Here is a 21,510-nt window from a genome sequence, read left to right as displayed (position 1 = left end):
ATGTCTAAAGACGGATTCTAAAGTTAAACAGTATTGTGTGTACGACTGATTAACTGTGAAAGAAACACTACACAAGTGCTATTCATGGTAAAAGGATGGTGAGGCCGGAATTTCTGAGTTACAAATCTGAGTCCAGGGGGCGCTGCTTCAGAATGTAAGGAACGCCCCCCCCCCCCCCCCCCCCCCCGAGTGAACGCACCACACCTGTCATAATGTGATGCTATGATCTAGTGTTATGGGCGAATGCATCATTAAAAAATGAAGTTTCATTTTGTGAAGTGCTCACTCTCCTGCACCAAAGTCTGCTTTTTTGCAGCACATCAGTAATCAAGTATCATTGTGTGACTTTAATGTTTGAAATCCTTTCAGACTTAGCTGGTGCACAAGAGGCTGTCGTCTGAAGATCTTAGCAGGCATCGAGCTTATGGGGAGAGGGTTTGATGAGATGCTTCAAATGATAATGTGACAGTATGTCACTGAATTTTATATTAAAAGTGAGAGTGACTTTGTGAGCTTAATATAATTGTATTAGTGCATCCCAACCAGACACTCTACTGGATCATTAGAAGTCAGTATCACCCAAATAAAAAGCCTCGTTTTTTTTGGTTCACCTTTCAATTTATGAAGCCATTAATCACCTGATCACGTTCCTCTTGTGTGAGAAACGTAAAAGCACCAACGACTCACCGGGATCAAACAAAGAAAACAAAGCATGGTTTTGATTTAATGGAAGCACAGGACACTTTTTATCTGTACACACTGTGAGAACAGGAAGTTTACTTTTGCATATGAACTTTTTACTTTACTCTTTTTTGTGTGCGTGCCCTGGACAGGGGTTCGTGTCGGGGGGGCCTGGTTTGGGGGGCTTTAGAGCACCTTCATTTGTTCATTAATATATCGATATTTGCTCTGGTGTATCCGTTATTGTATTACACGAGGAAGGATGAAGGTATATCGCCAACTCTGTATTTCGACACATCATTTACAAAATGTAAACCGTATGATGCTCAAACAGACAGAGAGAGCTTTCCTGTCTCTGGAGACACATTTCAACCTTATTCTTTGTCCACGACTGTCCTGCTTTTACTTTGAAGGTCACATCCTCTCTTTTCCTGTATCGTCTGAGCTGAGTGTACCCTGACGCTCCTCCCTGCTGCTGCTGCTGCTGCTGGGTTCACGCACGCACACACACACACACACACATTACAGTCCATGCTAATGCCGCGGGTCCGGCGGCTCAGCTGGAATGAAGCCGCGTCGTCGCTGTGCGCTCTCGCTCCGCGCTGCCTCGTCGTCCCCGCAGACGATGGTGTGTGTTGGATAGTTTCTTTGTTTTCTTTGTTCCTCGGCGAAGAATCTGAGAATCAGCGGGTGAGTGAGTGAGTGAGTGAGTGAGTGGTGGCGCACGCGCTGTCACCTGTTCAGCTCCACAGGTAGGAGAAGAGAGTCTGCTGCTGCTGCTGCTGCTGTTACTGTTGCTGTTGCTGCTGCTGTTACTGCTGCTGTTGCTGCTCCTACTGCTGCTGTTACTGCTGCTGCTGCTGCTGTTGCTGTTGCTGCTGCTGTTACTGCTGCTGTTGCTGCTGCTGCTGCTGTTACTGCTGCTGCTGTTACTGCTGTTGCTGTTGCTGCTGCTGTTACTGCTGCTGTTGCTGCTGCTGTTACTGCTGCTGTTGCTGCTGCTGTCACAGAGTCTGACATGCAGGGCAGACTCTCTGAGGCAGACTGGAACACCTGTCTACACACATTCTGATATTATTGAGTAAACAACAAGAGCTAGATCAACAAACACATAGATCAACAAACACATATCACCAACTTATCTGACAGTACAGTGTGTGTGTGTATGGCTTAAATAATAAATATACAAATGAACTCTAAATTAAAATGATCTGCTGTTTATGAGCTGTATTACATGATTTAAACGTGTTTTACACGTGTTAGAAACAATGACTTTGACTATAAATATGGTCTGCATCATCTGCTGTAACAATAATAATTAGGTTTTAAATTAAAGTGTTAAGTGACTTAACGAAAAAAAATATATAATTGTGTCAATTCCATATATTTTGTATTCAATATAGTATTTAATTTATAACACTCAATATAATAACCAATGATTGTAAGTTAAGTACAGACCAGCAGCTGTAGACATGTAGACCAGCAGCTGTAGACATGTAGACCAGCAGCTGTAGACATGTAGACCAGCAGCTTTAGACATGTAGACCAGCAGCTGTAGACATGTAGACCAGCAGCTGTAGACATGTAGACCAGCAGCTTTAGACATGTAGACCAGCAGCTGTAGACATGTAGACCAGCAGCTGTAGACCAGCAGCTGTAGACATGTAGACCAGCAGCTTTAGACATGTAGTCCAGCAGCTGTAGACATGTAGACCAGCAGCTGTAGACATGTAGACCAGCAGCTTTAGACATGTAGACCAGCAGCTGTAGACATGTAGACCAGCAGCTGTAGACATGTAGACCAGCAGCTGTAGACATGTAGACCAGCAGCTTTAGACATGTAGACCAGCAGCTGTAGACCAGCAGCTTTAGACATGTAGACCAGCAGCTGTAGACCAGCAGCTGTAGTCATGTAGACCAGCAGCTTTAGACATGTAGACCAGCAGCTGTAGACATGTAGACCAGCAGCTTTAGACATGTAGACCAGCAGCTGTAGACATGTAGACCAGCAGCTGTAGACATGTAGACCAGCAGCTGTAGACATGTAGACCAGCAGCTGTAGACATGTAGACCAGCAGCTGTAGACATGTAGACCAGCAGCTTTAGACATGTAGACCAGCAGCTGTGTCTTGTTGTGTGTTAATATAAACGCTTGCTAGCCTGACTTAGCTTTAGCGCTACCTTTACATGGTTCTAATAACTTGCGGTGACTTTTTTTATTCTGCCTCCTCACACCAGTGTGATATTTCCCAGATGAGCCTCCAATGTGAATAAATAAAAAACGATTTACTTTGAAGAAGTAAACATTGTTGCTAACAACATTAGCATGTTTGCAGTTCAAACCCCACAAGTTAACTGACTATTTTATGATGAGGAAGCAATGTAACATTTTTGTAATCAATGTAATAACTTTTAGATCAATACTTTGTTACTAAGCTGTGTAATAAGCAGGGCTAACATGCAGTGAGGTGGTAATTGTTGTGCTATAAAGCTATAATCTTTGTTGGTTCAGTTGGTTATGGATAAAGCGCTAGAAAATGGCTGGATAGCAGAAAGACACAGCGTTGCGCTCAACATGCTAACAACTAGCTGCTAGCTAAAGCTGTGATGTAATAGGTCAACGGCTCTCCTTATATTTTGGATACAGATTAACACAGTTGCATTGTACCGTAAATCAAGTCAACATTTTAGCCAAACGTACTCCACCCTTATGGCAAACAAAATAATGGTGTTGTGCTATAATGGAACCTAAAGAGGGCGCTACAGGACTGTGTGGTTTGATGAATGTGCTGTTGTAATGAGCGTAGAAACAGAAGATTAATAAATCGTGGAAGGGAAGTACGGAGAAGTTCTCCTGCTAGTTATTTTATTATTCGATGCTACAAATAGTGAGACCAAGATTTATAAGGTAGCACTATAAATGCACATGGTGTCATTACACTGTGCAATCACTCTGAATGTCACAATGACAACTTAAAGCCATAAAATGTTTATTACAGCTTCATTCCAGTTATGCTAGCAGTCACAGGTGTTGCTGAAGTCTGCACGTATTAACCTATTTGGAAGATATTTAGTGCAAAGAGTTAAAGGGTTTGTATTTATATGGAAACTTGATGATGTTTAGCCTTTCCACAGCTACGTCCATGTTTGCTGCGTTATTCACAGTTGCTGCCACCAACTCCAAACTCCTCCACGATCCCCTCAATCTCCTCGGCCACAGCTGTCCCTGTTTGAGCTTTGTAATAAAACTAAACGTTCTTAAACTCTGTTCAGACTTATCGAGCCGCTCGTTGAAGGACTGCAAAAGCGTATCAGTCATGCGAACGGGAGCTCGTTCTCTTCAACTGATGGTCTCTCCAGTGATTTCTTGCTAGCTTGTTGGTGGCTAGCGTACGCGGCAGTGTTGGCTAGCAGGTGGCCGACTCCCTTTCCACCTCGCGCAGTTTTACCAGATATTTTCCCCCAGTGGTGGCATGGAAAAGTAACAATAAAGAACGAAGATAATTACGAGTCGAGTGTGACTCCAAAAAAACACATCTAAACTGCACCCATCTCACGAGCTTGCCCCTGTTTTCGGAAATGAAAGGTAATAAGTGTTTAAGAGGATGTAATAGAGATTATATGCAGTGTATTTGTAGTATTTTGTCACTTTGAGAAGCACAAACTCATCTCATGAGTCCAGAGAAACAACCTGTGTGCAGCTTTATGTCACCATGAATCTTGGTGTCTAAAATGATATCCACTTATTATTTATAAGCCACATCAACCAGCCTTACAATACCCATATCTTTGTTTTCCTTGCATCTGCAGAGGTCATGTAGTCTTCTCTGTAGTGACCAGTAAACATGATATTTAACAAACTCATGCCGCAGCAGATGTAGACATACATTTTCCAAACATGAAAAAAATAAGAGTTGAGGAGAGTGCAAGCGTAGAGATCAAGGAGGTCGCAGCCTTTTCAGCCGTTTCAGTCATTCATCTTGGCCGATACTGATATCGTGCCGATAATATCGTGCATCCTTAAAGCCAATAAGACATTTTGATGAACAGGGAGCCAAAGTCCTGTGATATCAGCAGCATGCTCTATGGGACTGGATTCAGTCAGAATTGAACTCTTATTAATATTTAGTCATGGGAAGTTCTGTGATTGATGGGTGAATCATCTGCTCTGCTCTTTCTTGTCACCATGTGTTAACACAGATGTGAGCAGACAGATGATGTCATTAAAGTTCCATGATGGACGGATGAACAGGTTGTTTTCAAGTGTGTGTACACTTGTGTCTTGGTTTTTTCTTCACTAAATAAATCATCCAATTTTTTTTTCTATTGATTTTTCAAACCATCACTCATTTACGGTAACTCACGGTAGCTCAGTGGTAGACTGAGTAGTCTTTTAACTGGAAGGTTGTGGGTTTGATTCCCAGCTCCACTAGTCTACATACAGATGTGTCCTTGGGCCAGACACGTTTTGTCATTTTACTAACATGGAACATCAAAATCAAATTGTCACAAATCTATGTTGTGACAGCAGTATTTCACACTTGATTCAGTCAGAAGCCAGAACTCCTCAAAGGGTTAGGGTTAGTTGCTCCTCTCTGGAGGCCAAGGTTTGGCTCATGTCTGAAAATGGCTGCAGTTATTCTCAGACAACATTTAGTATGGCAAGTTTCTTTTGTTTAACTTCAATAAAAAACGAATAAACCCTAAGATAGTGGAAACGATCTGTTGTACTGCTTGTTGTTTCTATGCATCTTTCTTTTATAGTATTTGCCATCTGCTGCCAAAGTGCAGCATCATTTTCCACATTTAAATGCGTCTCTCAGTGACAGACACAGTTGAATCCCTTCACTTCAATTGCCATTGATTGCAGGGTTTTGCAACTTTGAGGATGAAAACAGTAACTTGCCGGGATAAATCCTCCTCATCAATTATTCCTTTGTATTGACCGGTGACCTATAAAGAGTTTATTCAGAGCCCTGTAGTGTCACCAATGGATGGCTGCCATTTGACATTGGCTACTTACATAGCATTAAGACATGATGGTGCGTTCGATGTCCATCTGGATGTGGAGGACGTTTAAGATGCTAATTAGAGGACAGAGGATACAATGGAAACAGAGACCTGTCTCCTCACTGTGCTAGACTGACCTCTACCACTCCGTGCAGTCCAGGCTGACGAGAGGCAGCGAGGTGCCAGCAGACAGTAACTGTACAGCTCTACAGGAAAGTACTGTAGTTGGTCAATGTCATCTGTCCATACTGATGAGATATGATCAGTAGAGATGGGAAGGAGACAAAGGCTTTATTGTAATTCACTAGGCGTCCATTCAGTCCACAAATCAGTGACCTGCTCACACAATGGAATCAACTGCCATTGAATTACTCCATGGAATTTCATGTGCCTGAGAAACAGGCCGAACATTTCAGCGCTCATTCTGCTGATTGGCATGTGTGAGACGTGCAGAAGCTGTTTGATTTGAAGTGTGTTTTATTTATATTGTTTGAAATAGTTTTCATATTTCCATCACTAAGGCTGCAGAGGAAATAGTCGGCTACTCCAGTCGTTACCATCAAGACTGGTTCGACCAAAATGACAAAATGCCGATATCCAACAATTGATCGACCAGAAGAAAAAAGGCCTCTCAAAAAGGCATGTTTTGATTAGTTCTTGCAAAATGATTCCGACACACTCTATATTGTGATTTCACACATCGTTAAAACAACAATTAAGATACTATATATACGATATATATATATCGCACACCCCTAACTGATACTGACATAATCTGGGACTCAGGAGATTAGAGGAGCTCTGAGGGAGAGGAAGAATCCAGAAAGATTGAGGAATGAGAATTGTGAACCTTTAGTTTTGGAGGTTTGGACTGCGATAAAGAAGGATGAGAAGAGGATTTAAGGAGATGAGAGGAACTGTGTTGAAGAAGTTTGAAGTGTAAGAGCTGTGGAGGGCAGCATTGCACCTCTCAGCCTACGCCCTGACACAAATATTTTCAAAAGAAGAAGAATCTGTTTGATCCAGTCATTTCAGTGTTGTTATGTAACAGTACAAATACTTTGTTAATGTACTTAAGTAGCATTTTTACATATCTGTACTTTACTTCGTTATTTATATTTCTGACAACTTTTACTTTTACTCTGATAAATTTCCCTTAAACACCTTTGTTACTCATTACTACAAAATAAAAGCTGAGTTGGTGACCAGTTGCTTTTAGCGGCACCAGCTGTTAGCTCAGCTGTTACTTAAAACACACCGAGGCTCTGGTCTCCGGGTTTCTGTTGTACCCTCCGGACGCAGGGTTTCAGTGGCCAACCGAGCGCCCTCACGCAGATGAACCGCAGATTCCTGAATTAAAACACGGTGTGACGTCGAGAAGCTCCACTGAGTTTCACAAATACAAGCAGACACAGGGAGTTTGTCACCATTCATGACAGAATTTTAATTTTGATATCGTTTGAAGTTGTTCACCTGTACCTATTATTATGCTTTTATTGTTAAGAAGCCACAAAGATGCCATATTCAAATTGTAATTGTTTAAATACTTTTACTTAAAATTACTTTTGATACTTAAGTCCAGTAAGTGTCAGGATTTTTACTCAAGTAATATTGTAAAAGGTGATTTTAACTTCTACCAAAGTCATTTTCTGGTAAGATACTTGTACTTTTACTCAAGTATCGCTTTCAAGTACTTTATACAAGACTGCCTGAAATGTGCTGATGCATTTAAGCAATTGTAAAGACATTGTTCTAACTTTACAACAGATATTCTTCTCCCACAATATGATTTTTATCTGTGCAAAGTGAAGCATGAAATATATTACATTAATTACATTGTTATCTTTCCCACATCTGATCCAGTGATTTTGACCAGTATCGTACAGATACTGATATTAAGTATCATATCAGTATCTGTGCGATACTGATCAGCTCATCTCTGTCAGATTCAGTGTCAAAAGTGTGATGTTAACTGACTGAATTCTAAAGAAACACGAGACAATGGTTTGGTTTTTACAGTGTAGCCGTTTGAACTGTACATGTACACAGATGGTGTCTCTCTGCCACCGACTCAACAAATGATCTACAAAGAAGAAATCTATGCTTGTGTGTTTGTTTTTCAGAGAACTGAACATGAAAACATGAAAACATGAAAACATGAAAGTAGGCAAAAAAAGATCTGCACACGGATCAGTGGAGAGGCGGAAAGATCTGCCTGGGATGTTCTGTGTGGGACCTAACGGGAGGCTGTGATCATGCTGTCTCATTAGATCAGCCTCTCAGCTTCTCCCTCCCTCCCTGTCTCTGTCTCTCTCTCTCTCTCTCTCTCTGTCTCCCTCTCTCTCTCTCTCCCTCTCCCTCCCTCCCTGTCTCTGTCTCCCTCCCTCTCTCTGTCTCCCTCTCTCTCTGTCTCCCTCTCTCTCTGTCTCTCTCTCCCTCTCTCTCGGCTGCTTGGGAACAAAACCCAGCTCCTTCAGAATGTCAGCTGCTGAGGTTTTAGTCAGACGTGAGATTCACCTCCAACAAGCCTCTTTCATCTCTCTACACTCTTTCTAATGTGTTAGTTCCTAGTTTCATGTCAACTTTCCTACAGCAAACAAATCAACGACTTCCTGCTAATATCAGCTGCTAGCATACCCTCGTCTTCACTATCAGGGAAACAACGAGACTAAAGCAGCTTAAAGACGGACTGTGTCGTCTTTAGCTCCCCTCCTCCACTGTATCGCCGTCTTTGTAACAATGGTACGGTTTCCATGGCAGCTGGAGCACATTAAGCTTTAGGATAACAGTGCAAAAAAGTGGGGAGAAGGACAGGGAATAATCACAGGGTATAAAGGGACTAAAAATAGCAGGGAACTTAATGCCAGGCATTATTTATTTGTCTAAAGCTTGGTGTCAGTGCCTGCTGTGTAAACAGCAGACTGTTTTTTTTCCAACCTAAACCCCACAGCCTGTGGAAGAAGGGGAGGGATACAGCAGCACAGAGACAAAAGACATTTATTATCATTTCATTCATTCATTCATTATTACAGGACTCATGAGTGTAATGAGTGCGATGCAGTACAGAGTGGATTGGAGACGGGAACACAAATGTCCAAATTGTAATTAAAGAATTTTCAAAAACGATGTCACAAATCACCTGGAAATGTGAAAATCTTAATTTAATATGTGCTGGTTCATTAGTCACTCTCTCAGCTGAAGTGCAGTGTCTATGTTCACACTGCGAGTGTTGGCGAGGGTGATGAGGAGCAGAATAGAGGTCAGCCTCAGGCAGAAGGCAGAGTCATGCTGTTTGTGTGTTTACATGCATTTGACTCGGCTTAGACAATAATTCGCTTTTCTTAATATCATGTGAACATGTTGTCCGACTAAAATTGAGCTTGCCTCAGTTGGACTACCTTACCTGCATAATGTGATTGATAGTCTGATTACTCCTGCATGTATAGGGTTAGTTGGCATTCTGCACAAAATTGGTACTTTGTGGTACTTGGTTCTTGTGGTACCACGAGAACCATCATGGTATCACGGTCAACATGTACAGCAGGTATAAAACATACTGAACCACAGCACGGAAAGGTCAACAGGAAACAATATGCACTGGCTTATAGAGAGATACAGCGCCACCTACAGAGGCAGAGTCAGACACACATGGCCAATAAATGGGTTTTCTACTCGGCATGTATCAACCCTTTCATTGTGTAGACATTGCAAGCCTAGTGAGAATGCGCGCGCAGTTTGGCGTCCGAAAACGTCACAACAGGTAAGCGAAGAGCATGTATGTCCGCGGTCCTCCACCGAATAATTCTGAATATGTTCTTTCGTTGGCGAACTGATGTTCGTGTTGACGACCCCTAAGAAAAGCAAAATGTTTGACCAGAGGCAGTAGATACACCGATTTTTCTGTATCATTTAAAAACTTTACACTTAACTCTGAAAATGTGCTCCTGAATTACTAGATATCCATATGCACTGATTAACACTTAAAAAATGGTTTAGTTAGACTTAAAACAAACAAAGTAACACTTAAACACTTGAGAAGTAAGTGTACTTTTTTACATCACTGAACATACTGTAGTTACCTGCGGCGCTGTGTTGCAGACGTTTGTTGGAATCTGTTCTAAACACAGAAAAGTGACAGCACTCATTACTTACCAGGTTCTTGAATAGAGTCTGACTTTGACATTTTCTATTCAACACATTGTTACATTCACCCATCACTATCATGCTCTGTGTCAGGTGCTGAAAACCTTCCATCACTGTCACTGTCAGTAACACAAACGTCTGTTACATTACTTGTATCTCAGGGTCTCTGTATTTATCTTTAGCAAAGCTGTGGAACTCTTGAAAAGCCAGAAAAGGCATCTTGTGAATAATATTAAATATTGAAAGAGCTGTTTGATTGAGACATAATCCTGTGCTGTTTGAGCAGAATGACCCTTTAACTCTGAAGCTGGTGGGCTACAACACTGCTCTATTAAAACAAAAAGAATAGAGATGAACGCAGGACTTCAAATGTATTTTTAACTGCATGATTGTTTACACAATGGTGCTGCAAGACGGAGGACGTTTCAAGAACATAGAGTGTAATTTGTTGCTAAATGATAGCGTTTGCTGTGTTTGGAAATAGCAAAGGTAGCAATTTGCAACATTAATGAGCTCCTATTTAATTGCAGAGCTGTCACACATTTGCAGTTTGATAAGAAAATGGAGCGATAACATTTTTCTGTTGTTCATTCTTTATAAACACCATGTGACCTTCTTCTGCAGTTCCTCTATCTTTGACTCTGACATTGATACTCAGACCTGTTCCTGTGTCAGACTGAACCGCCACGACAAGATAATCCCATCTAAACAGCTGTTGGATTAAGAGCTAAAATAAAACAGTTGAGATGATGGGTCACTCCTGGAGGCTGTTGAACTGTTACTGGGGCATTAGTCGGGAAAATTCAATGCTTGGGTTTCCCTGAACCTACAGTAGATATTATACATTTGATCCACTGGATCCAGAAGACTTTCTTGATCTTTATAAAACTTGATCGTTGATTGATAGAGAAAGGAAAGTGTGGGTTTGGAACCAATGAAGAGAAATTTAGTGTTATTGGTTATTGGTCATCCGTGTAGCAGTGAAAATGAATACTGAATTTTTTGAAAATATTGCCAAGAGGTGGTAGGTGATAAAAAGGAGGGGCCCCAGGACAGAGCCCTGGGGCACACCACTGCTGACAGGGCAGGGTTGGGATTGGAAAGATTTGAGTTGAACTTATAGATAGCGACCAGAGAGGAATGATGAAAACCAGCAAATGTGTTGTTGTTACCAGTGGAGGGTAAACAGTTAAGGAGGATAAGGAGGATGGAGAGTAAACCAGAGTCAGCTGCCATCAGAAGATCAGAAGTGATTTTAACCAAGGCTGTTTCTGTGCTATGGAGTGCACCAAAACCAGACTGAAATTGTTCATCGAGATGATTGTGTACATGAAGAACTATCTTTTCTAGGATTGTGCAGAGATATGGGAGGTTAGACCTGGGTCTGAAGTCATTGAAATGAGTTTTTTGGGTGATTATTGCAGTTTTAAACACTGTGTTTGCCCTGTGATGGGTGTGACCTCATCTTGGCTGCTGGGACTCAGCTCCCTGATGTTTGTATAGTAGACATTAGCACTCATTTTTGTTTGTTGTTTGTTTGTTTTCGTGAGCCTAGATGCATTTTCTTTTTGACAATGATGTGATCCGCTTTGTCGCCTTCAAGCAAAGAAAACCAGACAAATGTGATTGAGTCACAGTGTTGAGTCACCTGGGTGATTTACTGTGGCTCATAGGAGCTCAGTGTCTAACAGATGGCTAACCTGTGGCTCTTCTTTTGGAGATCGAGCTACTGCTTATGTTCAGCTGTGTGTGTGTGTGTGTGTGTGTGTGTAGCTGTACACATCAACTAGAATTCCATTCCTCTGTTGAAGGGTGATAGGAGATGGGATTGTGCTCCTAGTTAATAAAAACAAAGCAAACACAACAGAAAGGAGCCGAATGGGAAGAGAAAGTGAGATAGTGAGAGAATGGATTCCACTCATGTTTACCTGCCAGTGGTGCTTTTTTTGTAGTGTTACCATAGCAACAGCAGCTCAGTGCATGTGTGTGTGTGTGTGACACGGTCACCAGTGTTTCCATGAGCCCAGACAGACACACTCTAGTGATAAATCCTTAGAAAATAGTCTCTTGATGTTGAAGTAGATTTTTGGTCGTGCTGTGTGTGAAGCAAACATGGTCATAACGTGTTTGTGTTCTACACAGCAGACACACACCAGACATTTACAGCCTTTTCAATTAGTTGATTATAGAAAATAAAGGAAGACCCGTCTAATAATCCTATACTATTTATGTCAATCAAGCTAAAATTTCAGGATGGCAAGATACCACAGCCATGATAACGACCTGTTTACTGAAACTAACTAACTAACTTAAAAACTTTGTAACAAAAGAAATAAACAGCCCACAACAGGATTGTTTATAAATGTTGCTGCTGCTCTTTATTTTTTAACATTCTTATAGAAAACAAAATGACACTCTCTGGTTTTGCGTTTTGTTCATTGTTCAGTTGTAACGGTTGTGCTGCTCGGCTCTACTCGATATCAGGCCTGTCGTTTACCATGACTTAATGTTCAGATTTTTTATTTCACATAGCCCAGTGGTGATATGCAGTTACCACATATCACCACTAGGCCTTATACCATTATTTTAAAAGATTCACTTGCATGTCCAGTGCTGGTCTGAGGGTAACCAGTCCTTCTCACAGCAGGTCCTGGACAAAGAACCAGTGTAATTCCTCCCTGTGTCTTTGGTTTGCTGCTTTATGGCGATGTTCAGCTGATCTGGTTCTTCTATGAAACGTCTTATTTTGCAGCGACAGTGTTTGTGCTTCTTTTTTCATAATGAAACCAGCAATTAAGCGCTGGTAAAGTTAGCACAACTTACAAAGACGCGAGCGAGGGAGGTCTCAGTGAAATGATGGAGCTGCAGTTGCATGTCCCGTATCGTCCAAGCATGTGTCGGTACGTATGACATCACCCTAACCCCGGGATTGAAAAAAAAAAAGAATCTCATCATGTAAGTCTATGACAGCGATTTTCCATCCGACCGAAATCGCCCCAAGGGGGCAGGGCTAGTGTTTTGTTTTGTGTTTTTGGAAAGTGAAACTCAGGCTGCTGATTGGACAATAATATTAAGCCTTAGAACAGCAAAATAAACTCTTTTTTCATGTGGCTTGAGGAGGGCGGTGCACTATCTATGGGTCAGCCGCCCCTGGTGTACTTGCTGCTCGGTCTGTGGCACCTCACTGAACCACAGGGTAGTTTTTGGACAGCAGTCACAGTGCGTGGATGATCATTTGTGGGTTAATATCCTGGGAAGCGTTTGCTTTGTTACAGCTGCAGCAGCAGCACGAAGTAGAACTACTGAAGAACTCAAATGCTCTGCTTCACTACAGATCTTCGATGAGTTTGATACTGTTACTCCGATACATTTGTCGTTACTCGTTACTATTACAAAATTGTTCCAAAGCCACATGATCACAGGCAGAGCTGTAGGTGGCTCTGTCACCAGGTTTGATTCAGCTGTGCTTCCACTCTGCTGCTGCCTGCATGGACAACACTTCAGTTGCCTGAAGAACCAGAAACGCCACCTTCACCTTCTTCAAGCGTGAGCACGCGTGATAGACCTGAAAGATGGTGAACTATGCCTGGGCAGGGCGGAGCCAGAGGAAACTCTGGTGCAGGCCCGCAGTGGTCCTGACGTGCAAATCGCTCGTCCGACCTGGGTATAGGGGTGAGAGACTTAGAGGCCTTGGGACCTGAAACGATCTCAACCTACTTGAGTAGTACATTTTAAGACCAGGGCCGCAGACCAACCCAGAGTCCTCAGAATCAGGAGGTCTCGCGAGAAATACAAATTGCAGGACCAACACACCAACACTGAAGCACCTCCGTTAAAAACAAACTGCAGCAGTAGACGACAGGTGGATGTTCACGGTGGTGTCGTAAAAATAAGTTCTCCAAAAACTCTAGGGGATATGACGGAGAGAAATAAGTTCCACTTAAAGGTTATTTATTTAGAGAAATACAGTGATACTTAACTGTTGCTTTTACTGGATATTTCCTGATTCTTATTTTGTTGATTATATTTTATTTTTATTTCTGCAGTTTTATAACGTCGCGCTTCAGATGACAGAAAGACAGACAGACAGACAGACAGACAGACAGACGACTTTATTGATCCCTTTGGGAGGTTCCCTCGGGGAAATTAACAGGACCAGAGAAGAATTATAGTTATTATCAGTTCATTCATTCATTCATTCTTAATCTGTCAAATTCTTAATGTCAATCAACAGTCTCAAACATTAACATAGTTTTCATGTATGTTACATAAAAACATCAATAAATATTTAATATTAGTGAAATAAATGTGAAATGTCTTCCATCCTTCCTTCCTTCCTTCCTTCCTTCATGCAGGCTCCTTGCTAGAGATGACAGAAGTAGAGCCTGTGTTGGACTTTGCCTCCTCTGGACGCTCGGGGAGGAGAAACGCTCTGCCCGACATCCTGGGCTCTCCGGCAGGCGTGAACCCTGGAGACCTGCCTCTGAAACTGGCTGAGCTCTCCCTTAAAGGTAAACTGTGATCATAATCCTGCACACTTCAGTGGCGGTCAGGTTTCTGTTGTCTGACAGCTTTTTATTTCCAGCAAAGGTGATATCTTTTTTCCCATAGTTACACACCAGGGGTGTGTTTTTCTATTTCCATTCCCTGTTTTCATGCAAAAACTTAATAGAAACACAGTTTATTAAACAAAAGCACACGATAAAACCATAGATAACAACTCATTAAGTAATGCCACAACTTTCATTTAAATTCCTAATTACATTATTGTGGCAGATCAAAAGATTGATATATAACAAAAACAGTGGCTTTATAAGGTCATTTATTGTTTGAACAAACTTCATTTACATTCCGCTGTGTTCTTTTGTCAAAATTAAAAATATAGAACATCAGGTCCATATAAAGTAGCCTGTCGGTCACAGACTTGTTCTCTCCTCCAGTTTAGTTTGGCGTAAAGCTTTGCTATGGCTCGCTAAATTGCTAACGTCTTCGCTGCTAACGTTAGCTGTGGCTTAGCTTGCATTGACGTGGTAGGCTACACTTGAGCTGCTTCGGTGGTAAGCTAACTCCTTCTATCTATGTCGGGGCGTTCTTAAAATCGCATACAGAAACAGTTAGAGATTGAAAAACATACACACTTTGACAGCCACAGTCGGACATATAAAAAGCATATTGGACTAGCCATTGTTAGCCATAGCAGATGATAACAATGCTCCACGTGGTATTTTGCACTCGGTGCAGTGTAGAAATCTGTCTACAGTCACAAACACCACTATGTTTACGACTGATTTACTGTGAAACAGATAGGACAGTAGCAGTGTTTGTGTGATGGCAGCCATCTTCCTGAATCCTGAACTTGGGTTATGTCGCTCCAAGTTTGAAATGGGAGTTCCGCGCAGCATAGTTGGCTCAGGACGTGCACACGCTGCCGTCATCACTGACACTATGTAAAAATGACACTTCATAAAACCTAAACTATCACTGTAATGGATGTTAATGCGTAATGAATAACCCTGAGATTTATTCCTTCACTTACCATGGCAACATGTCAAGTGCAATGTAGCTCAATGAAATATGAATCTTCCTGTGTTTCAGTTATCCTCAGTTCTGTACTGAGTCTCAGATTAGTCCTACATGTGGACAAGATACAGTTGATCTAGTATGATTCAACAGGAGCCTGATGTTACCATCGTTTAACGATGAAAGGCGGCTCATACAGGAAAACAATTATATGAGTAATTCAAATTATACAAATTGATACCAATGAGAATAAAGCAGAATGTGTCACATCACAATCTCGCCTTGAGATTACTTTCACGTTGTCATCCACATATTTTCATTACCTCAATAACTCACCAACATCAGGCATATAGTCATGTACAATGAGATAAACCTAAGACAAGTTTAAGAGGACTCTGATAACTGCAGTCTTAAAAGTGATCACATTTGCAATAGGACTGAAAACCGAGGCTGGGAGTGCGTTCCACAGCCTGCTTGTTCTTGGTACATATGAAGATAAATGAAGCTGAGTGTTGGATCTTGGGACGTTGACAAGGTGTGGGTGACCACTAGTAGTTGATCGGGTTACTCGAAATCCAGTTGCTTGTGTTGGCAGGATTCTTGTGAGTTCCACAGTAGGTTGCAGGAAGATGTGCCGGTAGAAGGTACTAAGACTGGCCACTTTCCTCCTGTGGTCTAAGGAGAAGATGCTGGCCCTTTGTGGGTCCCATATTTGGAGATGGCATAGAGCTTTCCTCTGAAGTCTGTCTAGTAGGTTTAGAGCTGTTGTGCCAGCGCCGCTCCTTATTGGGGAAGCGTATTTGATGAGGGGACAGATATACGCCTTATATACTGTTATCCGAGCCTTAATTGGGAGAAGGTCTCTGGTGCGTCCAAGGATATATAACCTCCTAGCTGTGTGAAAGGAGTCCAGGTTAGAGTGTTGGTGATGGTGACACCGAGAAGAGTAATACTCTGTGTTGGCTTTAGCTCTTTGTTCATGAAGTAGAGAGGAGGATGGGACAGTTCTCGTTTCCTGCTTATAATCATCATGTTATACACCAGTCTGAGGCCCACTTGTCTTTTTTGTCCAGATCACATTGTAAGCTCATTGTAATCACATTGTAAGGTTTTTTTATAATGACGTGTAGAGTTGAATCATCCGCAAATAGGTGGAGGTCATTCTTCAAGTGTGATGCAAGGTCATCAATAAAGATCAGAAAGAGTAAGGGCCCCAGGACACTGCCTTGTGGGACTCCAGCAGTTATGGGCAAAGATGAAGAGGTAAACCCATCTAGTACAACAGATTGACATCTGTCAGGATGAAATCTAGCCATACAGGTCACCTTGAATGCCAAAGGAAGTCAGCTTGGACAAAAGACCGTAGTGCCATACACAATCAAAGGCTTTCTTCATCTCTAATGCAAGTACTCTGATTTCTCTCTGAGAGTCAAGAGCATTGTTCCACCACTGGGTAATATATGAAAGCATGTCAATTGTCCATCTCTTCTCATGGAAACCATACTGGCTGTCGCAGAGAAGCCGGTGTCTGTCAAGATGTTTACGGATGTGGTCGCTGATAATACTTTCCAGGACTTTAGATATTATAGGCAGCAATGATATTGGCCTATAGTTGGAAGGATCTTTCTTGTTTCCCTTTTTAGGTACAGCTATCACATGGGCAGCTTTCCATTCCGAGGGAACTCTCTGAGAATCAAGAGAGATCTGGAATACTTTGGCAAGTGCTGGGGCTAGTTCAGGGCCGCATTCCTTAAGTACTTTTGCCGATATTACATCTGGACCATTGGCCTTGGAGGTGTCCAAATTGCAAAGTTTCCGGAGAACTGTTTTGGGCCAGAACTTCAGAGAGGAAAGGACTTCACTGGTTTTGGGTGGCAAGTTTGAAGGAGTTTTGCCATTGTCCTTGAGATGAGCATTTGCAGTGAAAGTCTTATTCAGTAGCTCAGCCTTATCTTTCGCCTCACTGAAAGTTTGACCATCGCTGACTAGTGGAGGGACAGAGGATGTTTTGCTGCTGTCAGTCACTGCTTTGACAAGCTTCCACCACTGCTTATTGTCTGCATGCTTGAGATTCTGCTCTAAATGCTGTGAAAACTGTACCCGAGCATGACGTACAACACGCTGACACTCTGCCTTAGACTTGATATACAAAGCCCACGAGTCCTTGGTTCGGTTGTTTTGCTACCTTTTGAATGCATTTTGTTTCCTTTGGACAGCTAATTTGCAATCTTTATTGAACCAGGGTTTATCAGAATACCGATGTTTGGTTGTCTTGGAGGGGATGAGCATATCCATGGCATCGCTGATCTTATCTCTCACACAGGACCACGCTGCATCAGTACTTTGTCCTTTTAAGAGAGAGGTCCACCTAGCCTCAGCCAAATATGAGCGCATCCCATCCCTATCGGCTTTCTCATAGTACCTCGTCTTACGTTTGCCAGGTTTACTCTGTGTTGGAAGTTTATAGTTTGCCACAGAGGTTACCACACAATGGTCGGAGGACCCAAGAAGTGCACTGATGGTGACAAGTAGTGAGAAAAAGATCCAGTTTGGAGCAGTTTCCGTCCTTGCCAAGTCTAGTAGGCTCATCAACGAGTTTTTGTGACGGTTGTTCAGAATGGCAAATTCATATGCACATTCTCCATGCATCAGTTTTTTTGCTGCCTAACCAGTCTTCACAATGGGCATTCAGATCCCCGAGAACAATGATTTCAGATCTCTGGTGGAGTTCTTGGATATTGTTGATATTCTCAGATAGCACATCATACACAGAGTCATCATCTGACGGTGGCCGGTAGACACAAAAAAAAAATGAAAATCTTTTGGGAGGAGCAATTTCAGGCAAACAAATTCATGGTGTAGGTTCTCAAAATCAGGCATTCTAGTAACGGTAAGGGATTCACTGTAGTACACTATTAGTCCGCCCCAACCAGAGTCATTGGGTCTGTCCCTTCTAAAGAAGGAGTATCCAGGTACCACTAGTGTCTCATCGATGACCTTACTGATCAGGAGAGGTAGTTCAAGTTGGTGCGCAATCCTCTAATATTTGAAATCATTTTGCTGAGGGCCTGGGTTTGGTTGAACATCACCACAAATAAGGAACAATATTACTAGAGGTAACATAAGTTGGATCACAATTCCATAATCTTGGTCGATTCTTTCAGGGGTCGTCACCATTAGATCAGTCCATTTCGAGGCCTTTCGTAATTGTGACGTGACAATAGGAGATGAGATGACTTGGGCAGTCAACCCAAGCCAAATAATAAGACCAGGGGCAGTAAGCCACTTGCTCCTAGGACTGAAACAGGGTTTCCCCCTTCACAGCCCCTATGGATACAAGCTAGGGTGTCATCCCCTTAGGGAGCCTGGCCGACCAAGAATTCAGCACTCTCAGCCTACCCTACCCATGGCGATGTTGTACTTTTGCTGCTTTTAAAAGACCTTCACTTCAGGTTTTTATCACACAGTAGATGATGTTTAACAACTGTCTTCCTTGTTTTGTGTAGATGGTCCGGGAGCAGCACAGTCACCTACGTTGGAGCAGCCTCCAGCGCCGCAGGAGAGCTCAGAGGAGAAGGAGGGATCGTAGGGATGAGTTCATTTACCTCCCCAGAAACCTGCAGAGATAACCTGAGGAATGGAGCTGGATGATCTGTGGAGAGTCAGTGTGTTTGAGGAGCAGCTGAGCCACAGAGGGAAAGAGCTGCTGGAGCGACTGAGACCAGCGTGATGAGACTCTTTGGGACTAAAAAGATACGCAGTGATGAAGTGAGTGTGTGCGTATCACTGTGGACTCTGTGTGTGTGTGTGTGTGTGTGTGTGTGTGTGTGAGAATCAAAATGACTGTGACAGACTGGATAACTGTTCACTACTATTTTTGTATGATGTAATGAAAACTAAAGAAAAACACTTTGAAATGTAAAATATCTTTGCATTTGCTGCTGATTTGTGTTTTGAAGTGACATGATGTCAGCAGGACGAGGGTTTGACAGCAGCTCAGACTTAAAGCTTTTCAGGATGCAAAATGGTACGTTTGACACAAAACAAAAAAAAGTTTGTTGTAGGCTTACACTTCATCCACATGGTAACTGTACAGTTTTTAACTCGACTTGCTCAGACTGTTTAGATCCTTACAACAACTGTGTCCTTATGGTGCAGGATGATACTGTACCATGAATCAGCCGTTCATCTCTTGAGACATTCTTGTAGAGAATAGTAACCCACTGCCAACAAGGTACACACTCTACTGTGTGTTTGTAGAAAGCTGCTCTGTCCAAACCTTTGAACATGTGAGTTTACATCCTCAAACATTCCAAAAAGTGACGTACCATTATCTAATGTTATGGGCTCAGTTCTAATAGGAGGAAACAAACTGTCAATCAAAGATAAAAACACTTTTGTAACGTTCTGCAGATCCTACAGGAGGATCAAGAGAACTTCAGCAGGGCTTTTCTTCTTCTTCTTCTTCTTCTTCTTCTTCTTCTTCTTCTTGTTACGTGGTGTAGCGTATGTCTGCTGTCTGAGCAACACAATGTGTTCCCAAAATGGCAGCATGTGCTCCTTCTGCCTCGCCAGTGTGTTCACACTCATCAACACATGAGCAGAGCTGTGAAGATGGAGAGCGAGAACGGCAGCGAGAGGCCACAGTTTGCTGTATATATATCTGTGTTGTAGTGTAATCCCTGTGTCATACATGCACCTGTATGATCAATCACACACTGTACCTGAGAACAAATGCTGCTCTGTGACTGTGTGCGATGGCCGTGTCTTTGTGTGGATGTGTTTCACAGATACAGCCTGCTGCTGCTGTGCTGCTGCTGCTGCTGCTGTGCTGCTGCTGTGCTGCTGCTGCTGCTGCTGCTGCTGCTGCTGCTGCACTTTAGTCGTGAGGGTGAGGTGTTGGTGTTGATGTACTCTGCCGTGTCCTGATCTCTAAGTGGTGCGTATATTTTACTGAGCTGGATTGAATCTTTTGTGTTGATTCTCTCCGGTGGTGAAAACTGCCATATTAAACCCACAAACCTGTGCTGAATGTGTCATTTCTATGCAAGAAAAACTTCTATGTGTCTGTAAACCAGTGTATATGGGTATCTAGTAATCAGAGTTCCCACAGGTCCTTGAAAACCTTTGAAATCAACAAGGCCCTTAAAGTGCAAGAAAGAAGTTAAGTTGATATTTAGGTAAATGTCTCCCTTGTTTGTTACGACGCCACCTGCTGTTCCATGCCCTTCATTGCTTGACGTAAACAGACGAGCAGAACAAATGTCATAATTACTCTGTCTCTCTCCACCGTTGACGTGAGATTCATGCAAAACAACGAGTGAGTAACGATAAGAGCGAAGAGTTAAGAGTGAATCACTTGATTCCAAGATCTCTGTCTCACCAAAGAAAATGACAAACACTGACTCCGACCAAGATCCCAAGGACAATCACTTGTCCAGATCAAAAGAGTGGAAGTTACAAGTTACCCTCCCATCTTAAGCTGCGTCAGCACATTTGGTCCTTGAATTCAAGGGAACTGGTCATGGAAAGTCCTTGGAGGTGTTGGAACCCAGTGTAATGTTATTTGCTGATGCAGGTGCAAATCTTCACAGTTTAGTGTAAAGTATTGAAATTAGAGATGCACCGATACCACCTTTTACTCTGACTGAAGTAGGATTACTTCAATCGGAGTACTTGCTGATATTTGCCGAGTACTTAACAATACCATGACAGCAACAAGTCATTTTGAAAAAACAAGTTTTATTTGCCTCAAATACTGTACAACATTGAATACGATTGCTGGCGTTCAGGTGCAAAAGTAAAGGAACAGATAGAATTGAATGACACAGAAATGCTACTGCTCTCCTTTTGTCATCGTTGCTTATCTGAACTCCAAACTGCGACACATCCACTTATTGTTGCACAGCTGCTGAGCTCACGTGAAGATATCTACAGTGACAGAGTGCAGCAGTATTGAAGTAGTTTAAGTATACAGGAGGGCAGCGTCAGACATGATACTCCTGTCATTGTTTTATTTGAGCAGTAAGTTACCGGGGATTTATTGTCAATGTTATTGTTCTTACATCACACACACACACACACACACACACACATACAGTATTTGATCCCTCACAGTTTTTGTAAGTTCACCGACTGACAAACAAATGAACGTTC

The 21,510-nt window shown here is 42.3% G+C and overlaps 2 protein-coding genes across 4 annotated transcripts in view; both read left to right on the top strand.

The window, feature by feature from the left end:
* Nucleotides 1–21,510, top strand: part of LOC131447300 (stathmin-like) — a 59,489-nt gene that overhangs the window by 28,271 nt on the left and 9,708 nt on the right. The gene's annotated exons all lie outside the window — the stretch shown is intronic.
* On the top strand, nt 1,164–20,380 carry pkib (protein kinase (cAMP-dependent, catalytic) inhibitor beta). Of its 3 annotated transcripts, XR_009234019.1 has the most exons (4): nt 1,164–1,371; nt 14,190–14,345; nt 18,861–19,122; nt 20,145–20,380. XR_009234019.1 is itself a non-coding variant. In XM_058618987.1 (3 exons), the coding sequence occupies exons 2-3, from the start codon at nt 14,204–14,206 to the stop codon at nt 18,941–18,943; spliced, it is 225 nt and encodes a 74-aa protein (XP_058474970.1). In that variant the 5' UTR covers nt 1,164–1,371; nt 14,190–14,203; the 3' UTR covers nt 18,944–20,380. The 3 variants fall into 3 exon arrangements, 2 of the variants coding, with proteins under 2 accessions (XP_058474970.1, XP_058474971.1); XM_058618987.1 differs by having other exon boundaries at nt 18,861–20,380; XM_058618988.1 differs by lacking the exon at nt 1,164–1,371 and adding an exon at nt 1,383–1,433 and having other exon boundaries at nt 18,861–20,380.

Source organism: Solea solea, chromosome 20 (genome assembly GCF_958295425.1).
Source record: "Solea solea chromosome 20, fSolSol10.1, whole genome shotgun sequence".
Classification (NCBI taxonomy): Eukaryota; Metazoa; Chordata; class Actinopteri; order Pleuronectiformes; family Soleidae; genus Solea; species Solea solea.
Note: the sequence above shows the minus strand (reverse complement) of the source record. Positions and strands in the feature narration are given on the sequence as shown.